This window comes from Moschus berezovskii, chromosome 22, assembly GCF_049115385.1.
Source record: "Moschus berezovskii isolate FMDL1 chromosome 22, NW_MosBer_1.0, whole genome shotgun sequence".
Lineage (NCBI taxonomy): Eukaryota > Metazoa > Chordata > Mammalia > Artiodactyla > Moschidae > Moschus > Moschus berezovskii.
In genome coordinates, this window is record NC_142481.1 from 38,382,566 (window position 1) to 38,397,463 (window position 14,898).

At 50.9% G+C, this 14,898-nt stretch overlaps 1 protein-coding gene and 1 long non-coding RNA gene across 10 annotated transcripts in view; one reads left to right on the plus strand and one right to left on the minus strand.

The window, feature by feature from the left end:
* Positions 1-14,898, minus strand: part of NLRC5 (NLR family CARD domain containing 5) — an 89,776-nt gene that overhangs the window by 31,929 nt on the left and 42,949 nt on the right. For 7 of the 9 annotated variants that reach the window (XR_016035769.1, XM_055412708.2, XM_055412709.2 and 4 more), the window contains 13 exons: positions 13,903-13,986; positions 13,674-13,757; positions 12,246-12,329; positions 12,027-12,116; positions 11,313-11,372; positions 9,632-9,697; positions 9,057-9,140; positions 6,767-6,850; positions 5,693-5,782; positions 3,775-3,843; positions 2,893-2,961; positions 1,945-2,028; positions 1,457-1,540 (listed from right to left, as the gene is read on the minus strand). Coding sequence is in view for 8 of the 9 variants with exons in the window: in XM_055412708.2 (XP_055268683.2) it covers positions 1,457-1,540; positions 1,945-2,028; positions 2,893-2,961; positions 3,775-3,843; positions 5,693-5,782; positions 6,767-6,850; positions 9,057-9,140; positions 9,632-9,697; positions 11,313-11,372; positions 12,027-12,116; positions 12,246-12,329; positions 13,674-13,757; positions 13,903-13,986 (1,032 nt within the window). In the remaining variant the exon portion in view is untranslated. The remainder of the gene's footprint in view (positions 1-1,456; positions 1,541-1,944; positions 2,029-2,892; positions 2,962-3,774; positions 3,844-5,692; positions 5,783-6,766; positions 6,851-9,056; positions 9,141-9,631; positions 9,698-11,312; positions 11,373-12,026; positions 12,117-12,245; positions 12,330-13,673; positions 13,758-13,902; positions 13,987-14,898) is intronic. The other 2 variants (XM_055412712.2, XM_055412711.2) reach the window with 1 other exon arrangement.
* Positions 3,866-14,524, plus strand: LOC148774400 (uncharacterized). The gene is made up of 3 exons (XR_016035770.1): positions 3,866-4,021; positions 11,006-11,167; positions 14,394-14,524. It is a non-coding gene; the product is annotated as an uncharacterized LOC148774400 (long non-coding RNA).

Sequence of the window (14,898 nt, forward strand, 5' to 3'; positions counted from 1 at the left end):
CCTTTGTTGAAAAAGCAGGAACAGAGCTCTTCCTCTTTCATAGCCTGTCAATCCATCCTAGTGATTTAACATTTGCCACTTAACATAGCACTCCTCAGGCACTGGGAAACTGGCAGGTGGGTGCAGATCCTCACAGGCTGGAAGCCATAGCAGGCATTCCCAGTATTGACAAGGTCACAGGAGGATATTCTGGAAGGCTCCTTGATAGCTCAGCTGGTAAAGAATCCGCCTGCAATTCAGGAGACCCTGTTTCGATTCCTGGGTCAGGATCTTTTCCAAAAGGGAAAAGATTCCAAGAGAAGGGATAGGCTACCCACTCCAGTATTCTTGGGCTTCTCCTGTGGCTCAGCTGGTAAATAATCCACCTGCAATGCGGGAGACCTGGGTTTGATCCCTGGGTTGGGAAGATCCCCTGGAGAAGGAAAGGCTACCCACTCCAGTATTCTGGCCTAGAGAAATCCATGAACTGTATAGTCCATGGGGTCATAAAGAGTCAGACACAACTGAGCAATTTTCACTTCACTTCACTTCCAATCTGCATAACATTTGCCTGCATCAGTGAGGCCTTCCTCCCCACCCTCTGGAGGCTGTGAACGGGAACAGAAGCAACCTCTGCTGGTCCCGGCCTTCCACTGAAAGGTGGTTGGAGTGGGTAGTGGGTAGTGCTCCCACAGCATAGGTTATAGCCCAAGCCACAGCCACCCCCTCCCGTGTTTCCGTGTGAACTGACTAGACCCAGGAGCTCAGAGAGGTGATGCAATTTGTCCAGGGACACTGGGAACCTAGGACCTGTAACCAGGTTCCTGTGGCCAGGAAGGCTCTCCTCGAAAAGCCAGGGAGGAGGAAGGGGCTTGTGAGCCTGGAACATAGGGACCTTTAAGGGCATAGAAACTCTGGTTGGCTGCAGGCAAAGTCTGGGTGCTCCCGGCCTCCTTCCAGGGCCCCCCTCCCGTAGTGAACATCTCCCCTCTCTCGGCAGGTGCTCAGGGCTCTCAAGTCTCCAGTCACACTACTTTGGGTGTCTTTAGTTCAAACCGTCCCTGCCAACCTGGCCAGGGCCCCATCAAACCGCCCCTTCCCGCACCCCAGGGCCAGAATGGCTGCCAGCTGTTATGTTAATCAGGCAAAACTCCCAGACCTTCCTGCCTGGGCCTTCCTGAGAGCATGTGCAGAGACAAGGAGCCGGGTTTGAGAAGTGAAACCTCAGCTCAGAAGCTGGGTTGCAGAGTCATAGAATCCAGTCTCTATTTTAGTGAGAATCATAGTAGTGTGGTAGCTACCCTGTCCTGAATGGGACCACCTGTCTGATTTGATCTTTATGGTAACCCCAGGTGGGAATGAGATGGGACACAGACTGTCCCCCCACCCCTTCATCACCATCCCCTCCCCCCCCCCACATACCCCCTCATCCTGATGAGATTCCCATCTCAGAGGCTTTGCCCAGAGGGCTACTCACTTCAAGGACTGTAGAGAACCCAGTCCTGGGAGCAGCTGAGCCAGCAGGGCCACACCTTCATCCCCCAGAGCATTGCCTGATAAGCTGGGAGGGGTGACGGGGAGGACAATCAGTGGAGGGTGGCAGGGGTGGAGATGGCAAACTTTCAAGTCTCCATCCCTGCTACTCAGCCACTCCTGGAACTGGGATACGGTGCTGGGCTGCCAGGCTGGATCTCAGCACCCAGCACTGGGTCAGGAGGGGTCCCCCCCACCCCGGGGGTTCTCATCCTCAGGTCTGTGACCCCTGAGGGATTGGAGTTAGGCTTCAGAGTGTCAAATGTCGGGGGGTATGTTTTAGGGGGATGAGTCACGACTTTGACCAGGTTCTCTAAGGGGATGCAGCAGGGAATGAACATATGATCGAAATCTTAAGAAACAATACAAGAGGCACCACACTAACACCTCCCAACTGATGGCCCCACCCACCCACCAGCTGCAACCACTTACTCAAGGTGACCGAGGCAGCAACTTCCTCCCAGCTCTTTGCAGAGCAGCTCCAGGTGCTGGGCTTGCAGGGCACAGTGTGTCAGCCTGAGGAGGGCAGAACCACAGCCCTGCAGCGCCCACACCGCTTGGCAGAGAGGCCAGAGCGGCCCGCCACCCCCAGACACACAGGCGGAGGGGCTGGCGGGTGTATCTGGCACCCAGACAGACCAAGAGGGACCGACACATGGCACACACAGGATGTCACACAGGCATGTAAGAGTCAGAGTCAGCAGGTGTGCTTAGCCGCTTCATGTCTGACTCTCTGGACCCCATGGACTGTAGCCCTCCAGGCTCCTGTGTCCATGGGCTTCTCCAGGCAAGAGTACTGGAGTGGGTTGCCATGCCCTCCTCCAGGGAATCTTCCCAACCCAGGGGTTGAACCAAGATCTCCTGCATTGGCAGGTGGATTCTTTACCCCTGAGCCACCGGGGAAGCCACAGTGATAAGAGAAGGAGAGGAGAGACAGAGAGACAGACTGACGGCCAGAGGAAGACATGCAGACAGAGAGGGAAATTCGGATGGACACAGACTCAGAGAAGGCTGGACGAGCTGTGATGGGAGCCCTGCGGGGCTGAGCTGAGCCCCCAGGCCTAGGCCCCTGGATCAGGAAAGAAGGGGCTACGTGCTACCCATTCTCTGCATCCAGAGTTCCCGTAAGTCCTCAGCTACTGGAGGTCTGGGGGGCTAACAGGGGCGGGGACCTTGGGCAGGGAAGGTGACTGAGGGGCTGCCCTGTGAGCCCCATGTGGGGTGGGCTGGGCAAGGGAGGCGACAGGCAGGAAAACCAGGCCATGACAGCAGGTCATGTCCTCTGGGAGCAACTGGGGCTGGGGCCCGGGGACAGACTCCGCACCCAGGAAGGGAGAAGGCTGGAGCCATGGAGGAGCCTGCAGGCCATCAGGGTGGTACCTGATCCGAGGGGAGCGCAGAGACGGCTCAGAGGGCATCTGGAACGTAAGGCTGTCAGGAAACGTAGCCCTGGAGGGACACACCCCAAGGCTAGTCTCAGCAAACGCCTTACCCACTGTCTCAAACTCCAACCTCAGTGCCACTCCCCACCATTCAGTCCCTGTATGAGGCCTGGGGACAGTCAGACCTTGTTTTCAACGGGTTCTCTTGACTTCCTGGCTGGGTGGCCTGGGACAAGTCACTCAGCCTGGCACTGGGAGAATATAAGTTTATTCTTATATTCACTGCCTTAGTTTACTGCCTGGTGCATAGTAAATACTCAGTTAACCTTGACTCTTAGTATCTTTGATCTCATCACCGTCAGTGCCTTCAAAGATGTCAGCCTCAGCGGCAAGCAAGCCTTCAAAAGCTCAGACCCTACAGAAAAAGACTATGGTCGAACATTGAGCTGAGTCTCTGCCTGTGTGCTGGGCTGGGGCAAACCCAGGAAGGAACCCTGGAGGAGGCAAACACCCTCTAAAGGGTCCTTGCACCAAAGGGAGCCCGAAGTTCTGACCAAAATCAGAGCTACAGGCCAGGGGGTCCTCTGGGTTTAGGCTGAAGGGCCTCAGTCTCCCATAAGGAGCTCTCTGGCTACTCGACCCCTGTCCCAGTCTGCATGTGGCACCCTAGGGGTCTCTTACCACTTTGGGAAAGGGGGTGGTGGTTCGTCCTTTGAGCCTTCCCTTTTGGGTAGCATCCCAGCCGAGCCTGCTGACTTCCTGCACCTTCGTGAATTTGTCACCCCCACCCGCCACTGCTGAGTTGCACAGTCCAGCTGTGGAACTCAAGGAGGGGATGGTCCGGGCTGAGGGCTGGGCTGGGATGACGTCAGGGCCCTACCTCTTCTGGATCCCCTCCTGCTCCTCCAGCTCTGGCGCAAACGTGAAGACCACAGTTTTGTGCAGCAGGCTGCAGAGAGAAGAGGGGAGAGAGGAGGTTTACGGGACTCCCTGAAGCTCTGCATCATTTCTTCAGCTGGGCCTCTAAGGGCTCACCCCCCTGCCTCTAGCACTTCCTCTGATGTGCCCTAATGTCCTCTGCGCTTCCTGGGGGCCTAGAGTCTTTCTACTGCAGAAATTTCACAAAGGTATGGGCCCTCATTTCCTGGTAAGTCTTTTCTTTCTCTGAAATCAAACTTCAGCTCTGCTTTCTCTCTGCCTCAGGCTGAAACCTCTCTCCCTCCTTCCTGCTCCTCTGTGCCTGGAGGCTGCAGGTGCTCGGCACCACGTGAGGAGGCCACTGCCGGGCCGGTCGGGCACTGGGAGTCCACAGGAGGCTGTGACTGACAGTCAGTGGAGCCCTAACCTCGCCTTCCTAACTGAATATTATAGACACTGGGTTGCCCCAAAAGTTCATTCGGGTTTTTCCATGTGGAAAAACATGCATAAACTTTTGGGCCAACCCAATATATTTCCAATTACAAGTCATACTTCTTCCCTCTAGAGAACTTAGAAAACAGAGTAAAGCAAAAAGACAATAAAGAAAAATCACCCACAATCTCTTCCACGTATCAATTACCATTGATGGTATTAATAACATGTGGAGTGGGCCCTTCAAGTCTTTTCTCTTCTTAATGCAGTTAACAGTCTTTCTTTTTCTTTCTTAAACAATGGATATATTTACAGGTTCTCTTTTAAAATTAGTATTTCAAAGGACAGATGAAGCAAGGGTTACATGATGTTGATAGTAATTGGTGGGAGCTTGGGAGTTTATTATACTATTCTCCCTTTCAGTCTGATTGAAAAGCTTTATTATATAAACAATGAATTAAAAATTTTATGTTTACTTAATAGGCCACAGTCTTACCTCTGCACTAAAGCTGCAGCTATATCATGGTTCTCTCGAGTTCTCTGTGGAGGCAACTTAGTCTATTTAACTAATAGCACTAATATCCTCTTGTTAAAGATTAAAGTTGTTTTCAGTTTTTCCTATTACAACCAAGACAGAGACGAATACCCCTGCAGGACTAACTGCACCATCATGGTGACCTCTTCATTATAAATTCCTAGAAGTGAATGGAGTGGCATTTGCAACACCATAGGGCCTTTATTATATACAGCAAACCAAGGTCCCCTAATCTACCTCTTGGGTGAACTTGGTCTCCCTTTCCTCCTTTGAGGAGTGTTTAAAGCAGGGCCTCCCAACTAAGTTGAGAGCCCCTGTGTGGGGACCATGTTGACATTTATTAACATCTGTCCTCAGCTGCCCAGAATGAACACAGAGACTTACAGAAATAAGGTCGGGCCCCATCTAAGGTCAGGCTCCCTTAGAAGCAGAGTCCCTTGGTCACCAGGTACATGATGTACTGAGGGTCTGATCTCAGGAGAAATCAATAAGGGACGGAGGGAAGCATAACAGGGCAGGTCGTCGGCCAGATCCTTTGGGGTGCATGAATAGCACTAAAAGTTTGCCCCACCTGAGGCAAGGGGGCTGGTAAGTTACACCTCTGCCTCTGTCATTGGCTATTCCTGGTGGGGGGATAGGGTGGGGGTGTACCCTCCCAGGCATCACTGGATCTTATCCACCCAGGTCAGTTTCCAGAAGAGGTATAAACTGTGAGTGGCCAAAACCTTTAGTAGCTGGGAATGGGCGCCCGGCTGTAAAGGGGGTCTGGGCGGGCAGCAGCAGCTTCTTCTATAGGATCCAAAGGCCCACAGCCAGAAAGAATGCCAAGCACTTAGAGAGGGATGACGGGAGAGCCTGGGAGCTCCACGCTGTGGGTGGCAGTGGGTGATGGTGGTCCACTGGGAGTTCCTACCTGATATGTAGCTCTGTCAAGGTTTGGCACGTGCTCACCACACTCAGCACACCCGGCACCCCGGCCACAGAAAGCCCATTGTCGCTGAGGCTGTGGACAGGAGGAGGGAGGCAGCCATCAGCAGGTGGCTGGAGTCCCCGGCCCCAGACAGCTCAGGCCTCCTCCTCCTGGCTCAGCAGCTGTCACTCTTGGAATGTCCTGGGTCCCTAACCAAGGGGTCTCAAAGCCTTCTGGCCCAGGTGGATGAGCCAAGAGGCATGTGACCCCCTGCCCCACATAGAGAATAAAGTTCTCCAACTGGAGCAATAAGCGCTGAGTTACTGTTTTTGCCTCTCTGATCCTCAGTTTTCTGATCTGAAAAATAACCACCATTTTAATCCCATTTTCATCAATGGGGGAAACTGAGGCCAAGAAACACTAAGTCACTTTCCCAGGATCACAGAGCTACTGAGTGATAGAGCCAGGGTCTAAATCCAAGGCCAAGAATCCAAATCAGTGTTAACTTCAACACCCTCCCCCACCACATAACTCACACTTGTTGCTAAGAACCCAACACATCCCACCCAAACAGCACCCTACCCCATACCATGCATCACCACAGCACACCTGATAGCCCACTACCCTTTCTTTTCATCCCACCACCACCACAACCCATCCTTTCACCCCCAAACCATATCCCCACCCTAACAGACTACTTCCCACTCCAACATCCCAACCCAACACAGCAGCACCCATCCACCCAATACCCTAAAGCTGCACCAATAAAACACTGCACCCCACCCACCATGGGGCGGCTGTCAGGGCAAACTGGAACACAAGCTACTGATGTACACTGAACATGCTCTACACGAACAAGGGGTTTTCATAATGGGACCTAGGTGGTGCATGCCAGAGGCAAGAGCAAGACATGCATGGCTGAACCACTCCAGCTACGCTGGCGTTGAGAGAAAGTATGGGAGGTCATGGAGCAGCATCAGTTCTGGCGACTGTGGGCACGGGGATCAGGGGTGGCAGAGACAAGCCGGGGCTCTGCTAGACCCTCCCTGGCACCCGACAGTGGGGCAGGCAACTCACTCCAGCTTCTTTGTGATGTGCAGTTGAGGAGCAGCCTCTGCCATCAGTCGACAGCCTTCATCTTTAAGCTGGTTCCCTGAGAGGCTGAGACAGAGGGGTCTGCTGTCCTGTGCAGCTAGGGTGGGTGCCCCCTCCACCCTCAGCATTCACACAGTCCCCCAATGACTTTAGTCAGAGCATCACTCCAATAAATGAGACTCAGTTATAAAGAACATGAAAGATTGTATACTAGACGCCTGAAACTGTCCTAGGTGCTTTCACAATGTTTGCATGTTTAACCCTCATAACAATCCTATGAAGTAGGCACTATTATTATCCTCACTTTACTGATGAGTGGTTGAAATATTCGATCAAAGTTGGACCTCGGATTTGAATTCGGGCAGCCTGACTTCAAGGCCCCACCCTCAACTGTTTCCTTATGTTACAACCTACATCATTACTTCTTGTGATGAGCTCCATGCTTTTAGGGGGATCTGATCTAATCTGGGGAAAAGAGAAGACTTCCCTGATGTTTGAGCTACTTGCTAGAAAAAATAGGAGTTCAATAGGTAAGGGGTGGGAGAGAAAGGGGGGAAGGGGGTTCCTGGTAGCTGGAAGAGCACAGTCAAAGACCCTGTGGCATAGCACATTCAAAGACAGGAAAAAGAGCCAGTATGTCTAGGTTAAAGATTGAGTGGGGGCTTCCCTGGTGGCTCAGTGGTAAAGAGTCTGCCTGCCAGTGCAGGAGACATGGGTTTGATCCCTGGTCCAGGAAGATCTCACAAGCTGCAGAACAACTAAGCCCAGGCACCACAACTACTGAGTCTGTGCTCTAGAGCCTGGGAACTGCAACCACAGAAGCCTGCATGCCCAGAGCCTGTGCTCTGCAACAAGAAAAGCCACTGCCATAAGAAGCCCGTGTGCTGCAACTAGAGAAAAGCCTGGAAAAGTGAAGCAAGGAAGACCCAGCACAGCCACAAAAAAGTAAATAAACAGATTAAACACAGAAATACATAAATAAGATTGAGTGGGAAAGTGGGGTCAGATGGGGCTTGTGGGGTTGCGGGCTGGTTCTGGATCATACAGTATCTTAGGATTTGGGCTTCATCCTGAGCAAGCGGAAAGGGCAGGCAGCAATAAAAGGCAATTCACTGCCAGGTGGAGGTGGGCAGGATGGAAGCAGGGAACCTAGTGAGGAGGCATCCAAGCGGAAGATGAGAGTGGTTTAGATTAGGGAGGTAGATGAAGAGGATGGAGAAAAGAGAACAGTCGTGTCAGGCCACATGTAGGATCTTAGTCGCAGATCATGTGGGGTCTTAGCTCACCTATCATGCATCAAACTCATTGCCCCTCCAGTGGAAGTGTGGAGTCTTAACCACTGGACCACCAGGAAAGTCCCAAATGAATGTCCCAAGGGAACTATATAGTGGGAAGGACAACTCAGGATAGACCGGCTATAGGAGGAGGGCAAGGGGGCTAAGAGGTTGTCTGATCTGTGTAACCTGGTGGGTGATGAGGCCCACATGCAGGTGAGAACACTGAGGGAGGGACAGGCTTGATGGTGGTTGGGTGGAAGCTGGTGGAAGCTGGGTGGAAGTATGTGAGTTTGGTAAAAACCAGCTTTTAATCCTGTCTTGGTTCTTGCAATGGGACAACATCAAGGCTGAAACTTTGGTCATCAAGGCTGTCTTCACCCCATCCATCTTGCCCCCAACCCAACTTCAAGCCCATTTGACTTTCTGGGATGATCCTGGCAGGGGTCCCTTTCTGGTGACATGACAGGACCTCCGTTGATCCCCACACCACACTCTCAAAGGCATCACCCAGGAGCTGGACATCCTGAGAATTTTCTCCAGCCCCAAAGAGGTCATCTCATGCTACTCTGGGAGGAAGACAGGGTGAGGGATCCTGAGGGTTGTGGTTTAGAAGATAAGACCTAAGTGTCATGAGTTTTGTGCTTTGCAGATCTCTGTGAGGATAAGGACAGGAGTCAGACTGAGCCTGAACCTTGGCCTGGAGTCTTCCTAGCTTTGTGACTGTGAGCAGATTTACCTTTCTGTGACTAAATTTCCTCCACTATAAAATGCCCACAGTAGCAGTACTTACATCCTAGAGATATAAGGATCAAATGAGAGGATGTATGTAAAAGTGCCTGGTTCATGACAGGTGCTAAATAATGGCAGCCGTTCTGATGATCTGAGTCCCCCAAATTCTTAATGAAGAGCATGCCCTTCCCCACACCATCGACCCAAAAGGCCTTGCCTATGCCGCCCTTCCCTCCCCTTCTGTCTCCTGTCCCCATGATACTCACTCCACTTCATCCAGTTGTGGACCTTCCCGCAGCTGGGCTATGAGCACCTCCACATCATCGACCCCAAGCTGACACTTCTGGAGCCTGAAGTGGGGGTCAGAGCAGAGAAGCTCTAGGTCAGAAGCTACACTGTGGCTCCTGGAGCTCTGAGTGTGGCTACCAGGAGCTGGAGGAGCCAGGAGGCCAGCAGACCTGGGTCTAATCTTGGCCCTGTTTTTCAGTAGCCGAGTGACCTTAGACAAGGCACCTAACCTGTTTGAGACTCAGTTTCCACCTCTACCAAATGGGGCTAATAATGTGTACTTTGCAGGTTTTCAAAATAATTAAAATGAGGTAATGGGTATAAAATATTACAGTGCCAAGCACAAAGCAGAGGTCCGTTGAATAACAGATTTTAGTGTTGTTCTTATGACAGATGCTCCTGGTTCAGGCCAGGATGGATTATTCCTATCCATTCCCTGCCACACATCTGCTTTTCCCTTTATCTTCCCTGCCCCTGCCATGACTCCTCTGGGAAGGTACCATCTCCCCACATCATATCCCTCCCCTCAAGGCAATGGATCCCATCGAGGTACCTGAGTGCCAGGCTTCTCCTCTGAGCCTCTTTCCTCTGGTTGGCATTTCCCTGTAAGTCTGGGTCTCTGGTAAGAACAAATCCAACATTGGCTCAGGAGACCCAGGCATGAAGGACCAAACCTCTTCCCTTAGTTTCTAGGAAATGATAACCCTACAGCATGACCCACAGTCAAGGAGTAGCAAAGATGGTTGCTTGAAAGTCCTGAAGGTGCTATTCAACAAAGCAGCAGAAAACAAGGTCTGCAGTCAACTGGGACCTTGATTCAAATTCTGGTTCTGCCATATTTAGCTGTGTGGCCTTGGGCAAGTCACTTCACCCATCTGAGCCTCCATTTTCTTTTTTCTAAAGTGGGGTGACAACATCCAATATGTAAAGTGATTGAATGAGACATATGGTCGAGTGTCTGGCATAGGCACAAAACTGAAGCTTAATAAAAAGCAGCTGTTATTGTTCAAGATGTGATAGTCTTCACTTGTACCATCTGTGGTTCAGAGGCTGGGAGAATGGATGGGATGGTACACAGGTGCATATGGTGGGAAACCAAGAAAGGACTGGGGGCTGCAGGGAAGCTGGGACATCATAGGTTTTCACCAACTTCTAGAGCAGTGCTGTCCAAAAGAACTTTCTGCAATGACGGAAATGTTTTCTATTTGTGGCATCCACTATGGGAGCCACTAGAGTCACTCATGGCCATTGAGCCCTTGAACAGTGGCTAAAGTGCTGATGAACTGAAATGTTAATTTTACTTAATGCTAATTAATATAAAATTAAATAGCCAGAGGGGCATCATAGCTCTATGCAGTCAGAGGGTAAAAACATATTGGTCCTCCCAGATCCTTATGAAAAAAGTGAAAGTGTTAATCGCTCAGTTATGTCTGACTCTTTACAACTCCCTTGACTATAGCCCACCAGGCTCCTCTGTCCATGAATTTTTCCAGGAAAGAATACTGGGAGTGGGTAGCTATTCCCTTCTCCTGGGAATCTTCCCAACCCAGGGACCGAACCTGGGTCCCCTGTATTGCAGGCAGATTTTTTACCATCTGAGCCATCAGGAAAGGCCCCCAGATCCTTGAATAGGTGAGCAAATTGAGGCTCAGAGCCTTATGAGGACATACAACTTCATTCATCTCTTGAGTCTCACAAGGGGGAGGTGTGAGAGAAACACAGAAAAAAAAATTTATGGGATGGTAACGTCCCTATTTGTGCCCAGCCAGGAATGGCCAAGCTGGAATCCATGAACAGCTGAAACAGCCAGCATTTGCATGGCAACTGGATGCCAGCAATGTTCTAAGCACTTTAAATGTGTTAATTCATTCAATTCTCAGAACAAGTCTAAGATGTTGAAACCATAATTGCCTTCCTTCTTTTTCAGTTGGAAATGTTTCCCTGCCTAGTAATGCCAAGCTCACTGTATCTTCATGCCCTCCCTAAGGGTATGATCACTCTGAAACTTCTGAGGATACCTTCTCATCACAGGAGCTGGATGTGGTCCAGAGACACTATAGGAAGCTAAATCCTTGGCCAACTCTGAGAAGTAAGTCATTTCTCACAGAAGCAGTAGCAAGAAAACCCCCCACATTCCAGTTCTTAAGTTTTTTTTTGCAATTTTCCCCACAGCTGCCTAAGCCCAGATTGCTTCTCAGAATGAGCCCAGACTCACTCCATCCCTAGCTTCTTACCCTTGTAGCTCAGCAGCTGTCTCTGTGGGTGGGGAGAGGAGGAAGATGAGGTCCATCTCCCTGTAAGGTCAGACACTGAGTTGTGAAACCAGTACATCACCCCCACCTGTGCACCCCAGGCTGCCCCAAACATCCAGAGAAAGCTTATTTGTAGTTCACAGAGAAACAGCAAAATTGGCAAAAGTGCTCAAAATCAGACAATTGCTCAAATTGCTCGAAATGTACAATTGTGACTATGTCATTGGTAGATGAATCCTGAGTGTTTTAAAAAGTCAGGAAAACACTTTTTATTTTTTTGCTAGAAAAACAATAAAAATTAGGACTGCTGAGAGTTTCTACAGGAGTCACAGTGTTTCAGGATTAAGAGGCATGACATTTGATCTACCCCGTGACCCAAACTGGCGATGCTAGTTCAGCACCACGGAGAGCGACACGCGACTCAGGATTCCTTCCACTCTGTCGATAGTGCCTAGATTTGCAGATTCATTCCCTCATCCATCCATCCATCCATCTATTTATCTTTCCATTCACTCACTATCTATTGAGTACGAGGTGCCAGCCTGAGTTAGGCTCTGGAGATATCAATGTGAGTAAAACAGACTCACACATACACACATAGGTCTTACAGACCAGTGACCACCTCCTTTTCCCATCCCCTACTTTCTCCTTCCCTTTTTTCAAGACCCTGAAGGCCAGGACCCCACTCCTGCTCACCTGACCTGCAGCATCCTGATGGTAGGGCACGTGACTGCCACCTTTGTCAAGGAGAGTAGCGTTGACACGGAGACATTGTTGCGGCTCAGGCTGCATGATTGTGGCAAGGGTGCCAGGAATGAATCCCTCTTCCCATCCACCCTAGACTCTTTGTCTCCAAAGAATGGGTGGGTGGGGGGGGAGGGTGTCTTAGGCAGGGGCAGTAGAAAGACTGCTTACTCAAGTTTCTGGAGCCGTGGTAGGCAAGAGAGTATCTTCACGATGTTCAGCACTTCCCTGTCCTTGAGCTGATTGTCCTGGAAGCTGCAGAGAGACCAAGGCCCAGTCCCTCAGCCCTGGAGTTGGGAGACTTGGAAGCCCCAGTTGGCAGGTGACAAGTACGGCCATCATCATGCAGGAGACATGAGACAGGGGCCCACAAGAAGTTCATGGTATCCAGCAGTTCCAGGTGGGAGGAGAGGCCCTCTGATGGCCTCACTTCTGTCCCTGTTCAGTCCCCCTGGGGGAGTTTCTGCCCGGTGGCCCAGGGGATGCAGATGATGGACACTGAGTCTCATGAGGAGGGATGTAAAGACCCAGGGCCCTGCGCTCAGGGCTCTAATTCAGGATCTGCCTGAGACCTGAGTTCATCAGGGTCTCTAGGCTCCCAGGTGATAAGCAGACTGGGACACACCAGAAGCGACTTCTGGCCTCATCTCTGGTTCTGATTCATCCAGAACCCTAGGCCAAGCACCGTCCTTTCTGACCTCACATTTCCCACCTGTCTACAACCAGCTCTGCCTGGATTCCGAGCTGGAGGGACAAAAGAGATGAAGAGTGTAACGGTGGCTCTGTGTGGAACCACTTGGTCAGGACAAAGCATTGGTGACAGTGAACTTGTTGACATTTACTTTTCTTTTGTAATTATTGAGAGTGACCTTATCTTTTCTCCAATCACCCAGAGTGGCCGTGAGCAAAGACGCCCAGCAGAGGGGGCGGAGTAGAGCCCAGTCCAGCTAGTGCTCCTCTCAACAAGCAGTGCACCCTGATGCTGGCTGCATCTGCCTGGACGAAGGGGTGACTTCTAAAGCTCATAAAGGTGCCATATAAAGTAGCAGAGGTCCTGCCAGGAAACTGTTGGAGAGGATCCCTGGCCCCACCGGTCTCAGGTCACACATCACAGATACAAGGCAGGAGTATATTCATGCGTATGTGTTTAGATGTATGTGGATCTAAGTGTGCAGGCATATTTTGCTGCACGTTTACACGCAAGTGGGGCATGTACTTAAGTAAGCAGGTGAGTTTAAGTGTGTATATACATATGTGCATGAATGTGAAGGTATGTGTATGCTTCGTGCCTTTATGTGTACCCACCCAGCACCTGCCTACACACTGCCATCACTTCTCTCAGGGCCACAGAAAGAGGGGAGGGAGCCTCAAAACTCAAGCTCCTTCAAGACGGCCCGAAATATTAGCACTTCTCTGGGAGCCTTGAGTTTGGATCCAGTCCCACCTGTTTCCCAGGCTGATGCCTCTTCTCTCTGGGTCTCACTGAAGAAGTATTGGCCAGACTCTTAATGGAATACACAGCACCCAGTCCAGGCCCAAAGGGGGCCCTGGGAAGTGAATCCTCTCCTCAACCAGTGAGCCCTCCTGAAGATCACTCACCTGACCTCCTCCAGCTGTGGGCAGAAGGGCAAAGCCTGTACCAGGTGGTTGATGCCTCGAGCAGTGATCTTACTTCCTGCTAACCTACAGGGGAAGCAAAGATGGTGGGAGGAATGGGGAAGGGGAAGGGGGTAGACCAGGAATCTTCCCTGTGTAGGGCTGAGGGAAGGGAGGGGAGTTTCAAGCATCCCCAGCTGAGGATCTGTCTTGGTTCCAAGGCCTGACTCACCCCAGCTTCTTCAGGCTCCCCATCGTTGGCAAGCTCCTGGAGAGGGCTTCTGCAAAGGCGTCCCCACACTTCCTACTCTTAAAGCTGCCACAGGAAGAGGCAAAGTGGCAGAAGATCAAGGGTGGGCAGGGCTTAGAGGGGGTCATCACTTACCCCTCCTCTGAGAGGAGGAATTCAATCCAGTAATGGCAACAGTAGCAGTAGTAATCGTCGCTGTAACTGTTGCAGTAGTAACAAATACATATGTGGCAAACACTGCTGACCGTCCACCAAAACCCACCCTCCACTACAGCGATAACTGCGAGCATGGTTTCCCAGATAGAGGTGGCATTTCCCAGCCTCCCCTGCAGCTCAGTATTGACCATCCAACTCCAACTATGTTGTCACCACTGGAGTGGGAGTGGAAAGTATGTGCCCTAGTTCCAGGACCAGCTTTAACACACTGGGCATGACTAATCCATCTTCTCTCTTCACTTTCCCCCCCCCACCAGAGCACAGATGTGTCTATGACCATGCAGATCAAGATACCCTAGGAGATGATGGAGCAACCATGGAAGGAAGCCGGGCCCCTGCATGATCATGGGAGCTGAGCCATCCCACTGACCTGGACCACTTACCTCTGTGTCCTCTTTAGAATCATAATAATAAAAGCTACATTATTTAATCCACTGTATTTGGCCAAGGAAGAGAGGGATTCTTTGTTCCTGTGCCCTTTTTTTCTAGCTGCTACACATACTGAGCCTTTACTGCATGCTGGGAACGTTGTTAAGAAGTGTTTCTCATGCATTCTCATAACAACCCTATGTGTTAGGTACAATTACTGATTCATCTGAGGGATAGGGAAACTCAGGCTGTAAGGTTAAATAACCTGTCCAAACCCGATAGGCTCTAGCATCACAGCCTGGATCAGGTGTTCCAGCCCACGACTGAGGGAAAGAGAGGGAAAGAGTGAATCAGGAACCATGACTAGAGGACATCTAAGTGGACCCCAGAGCT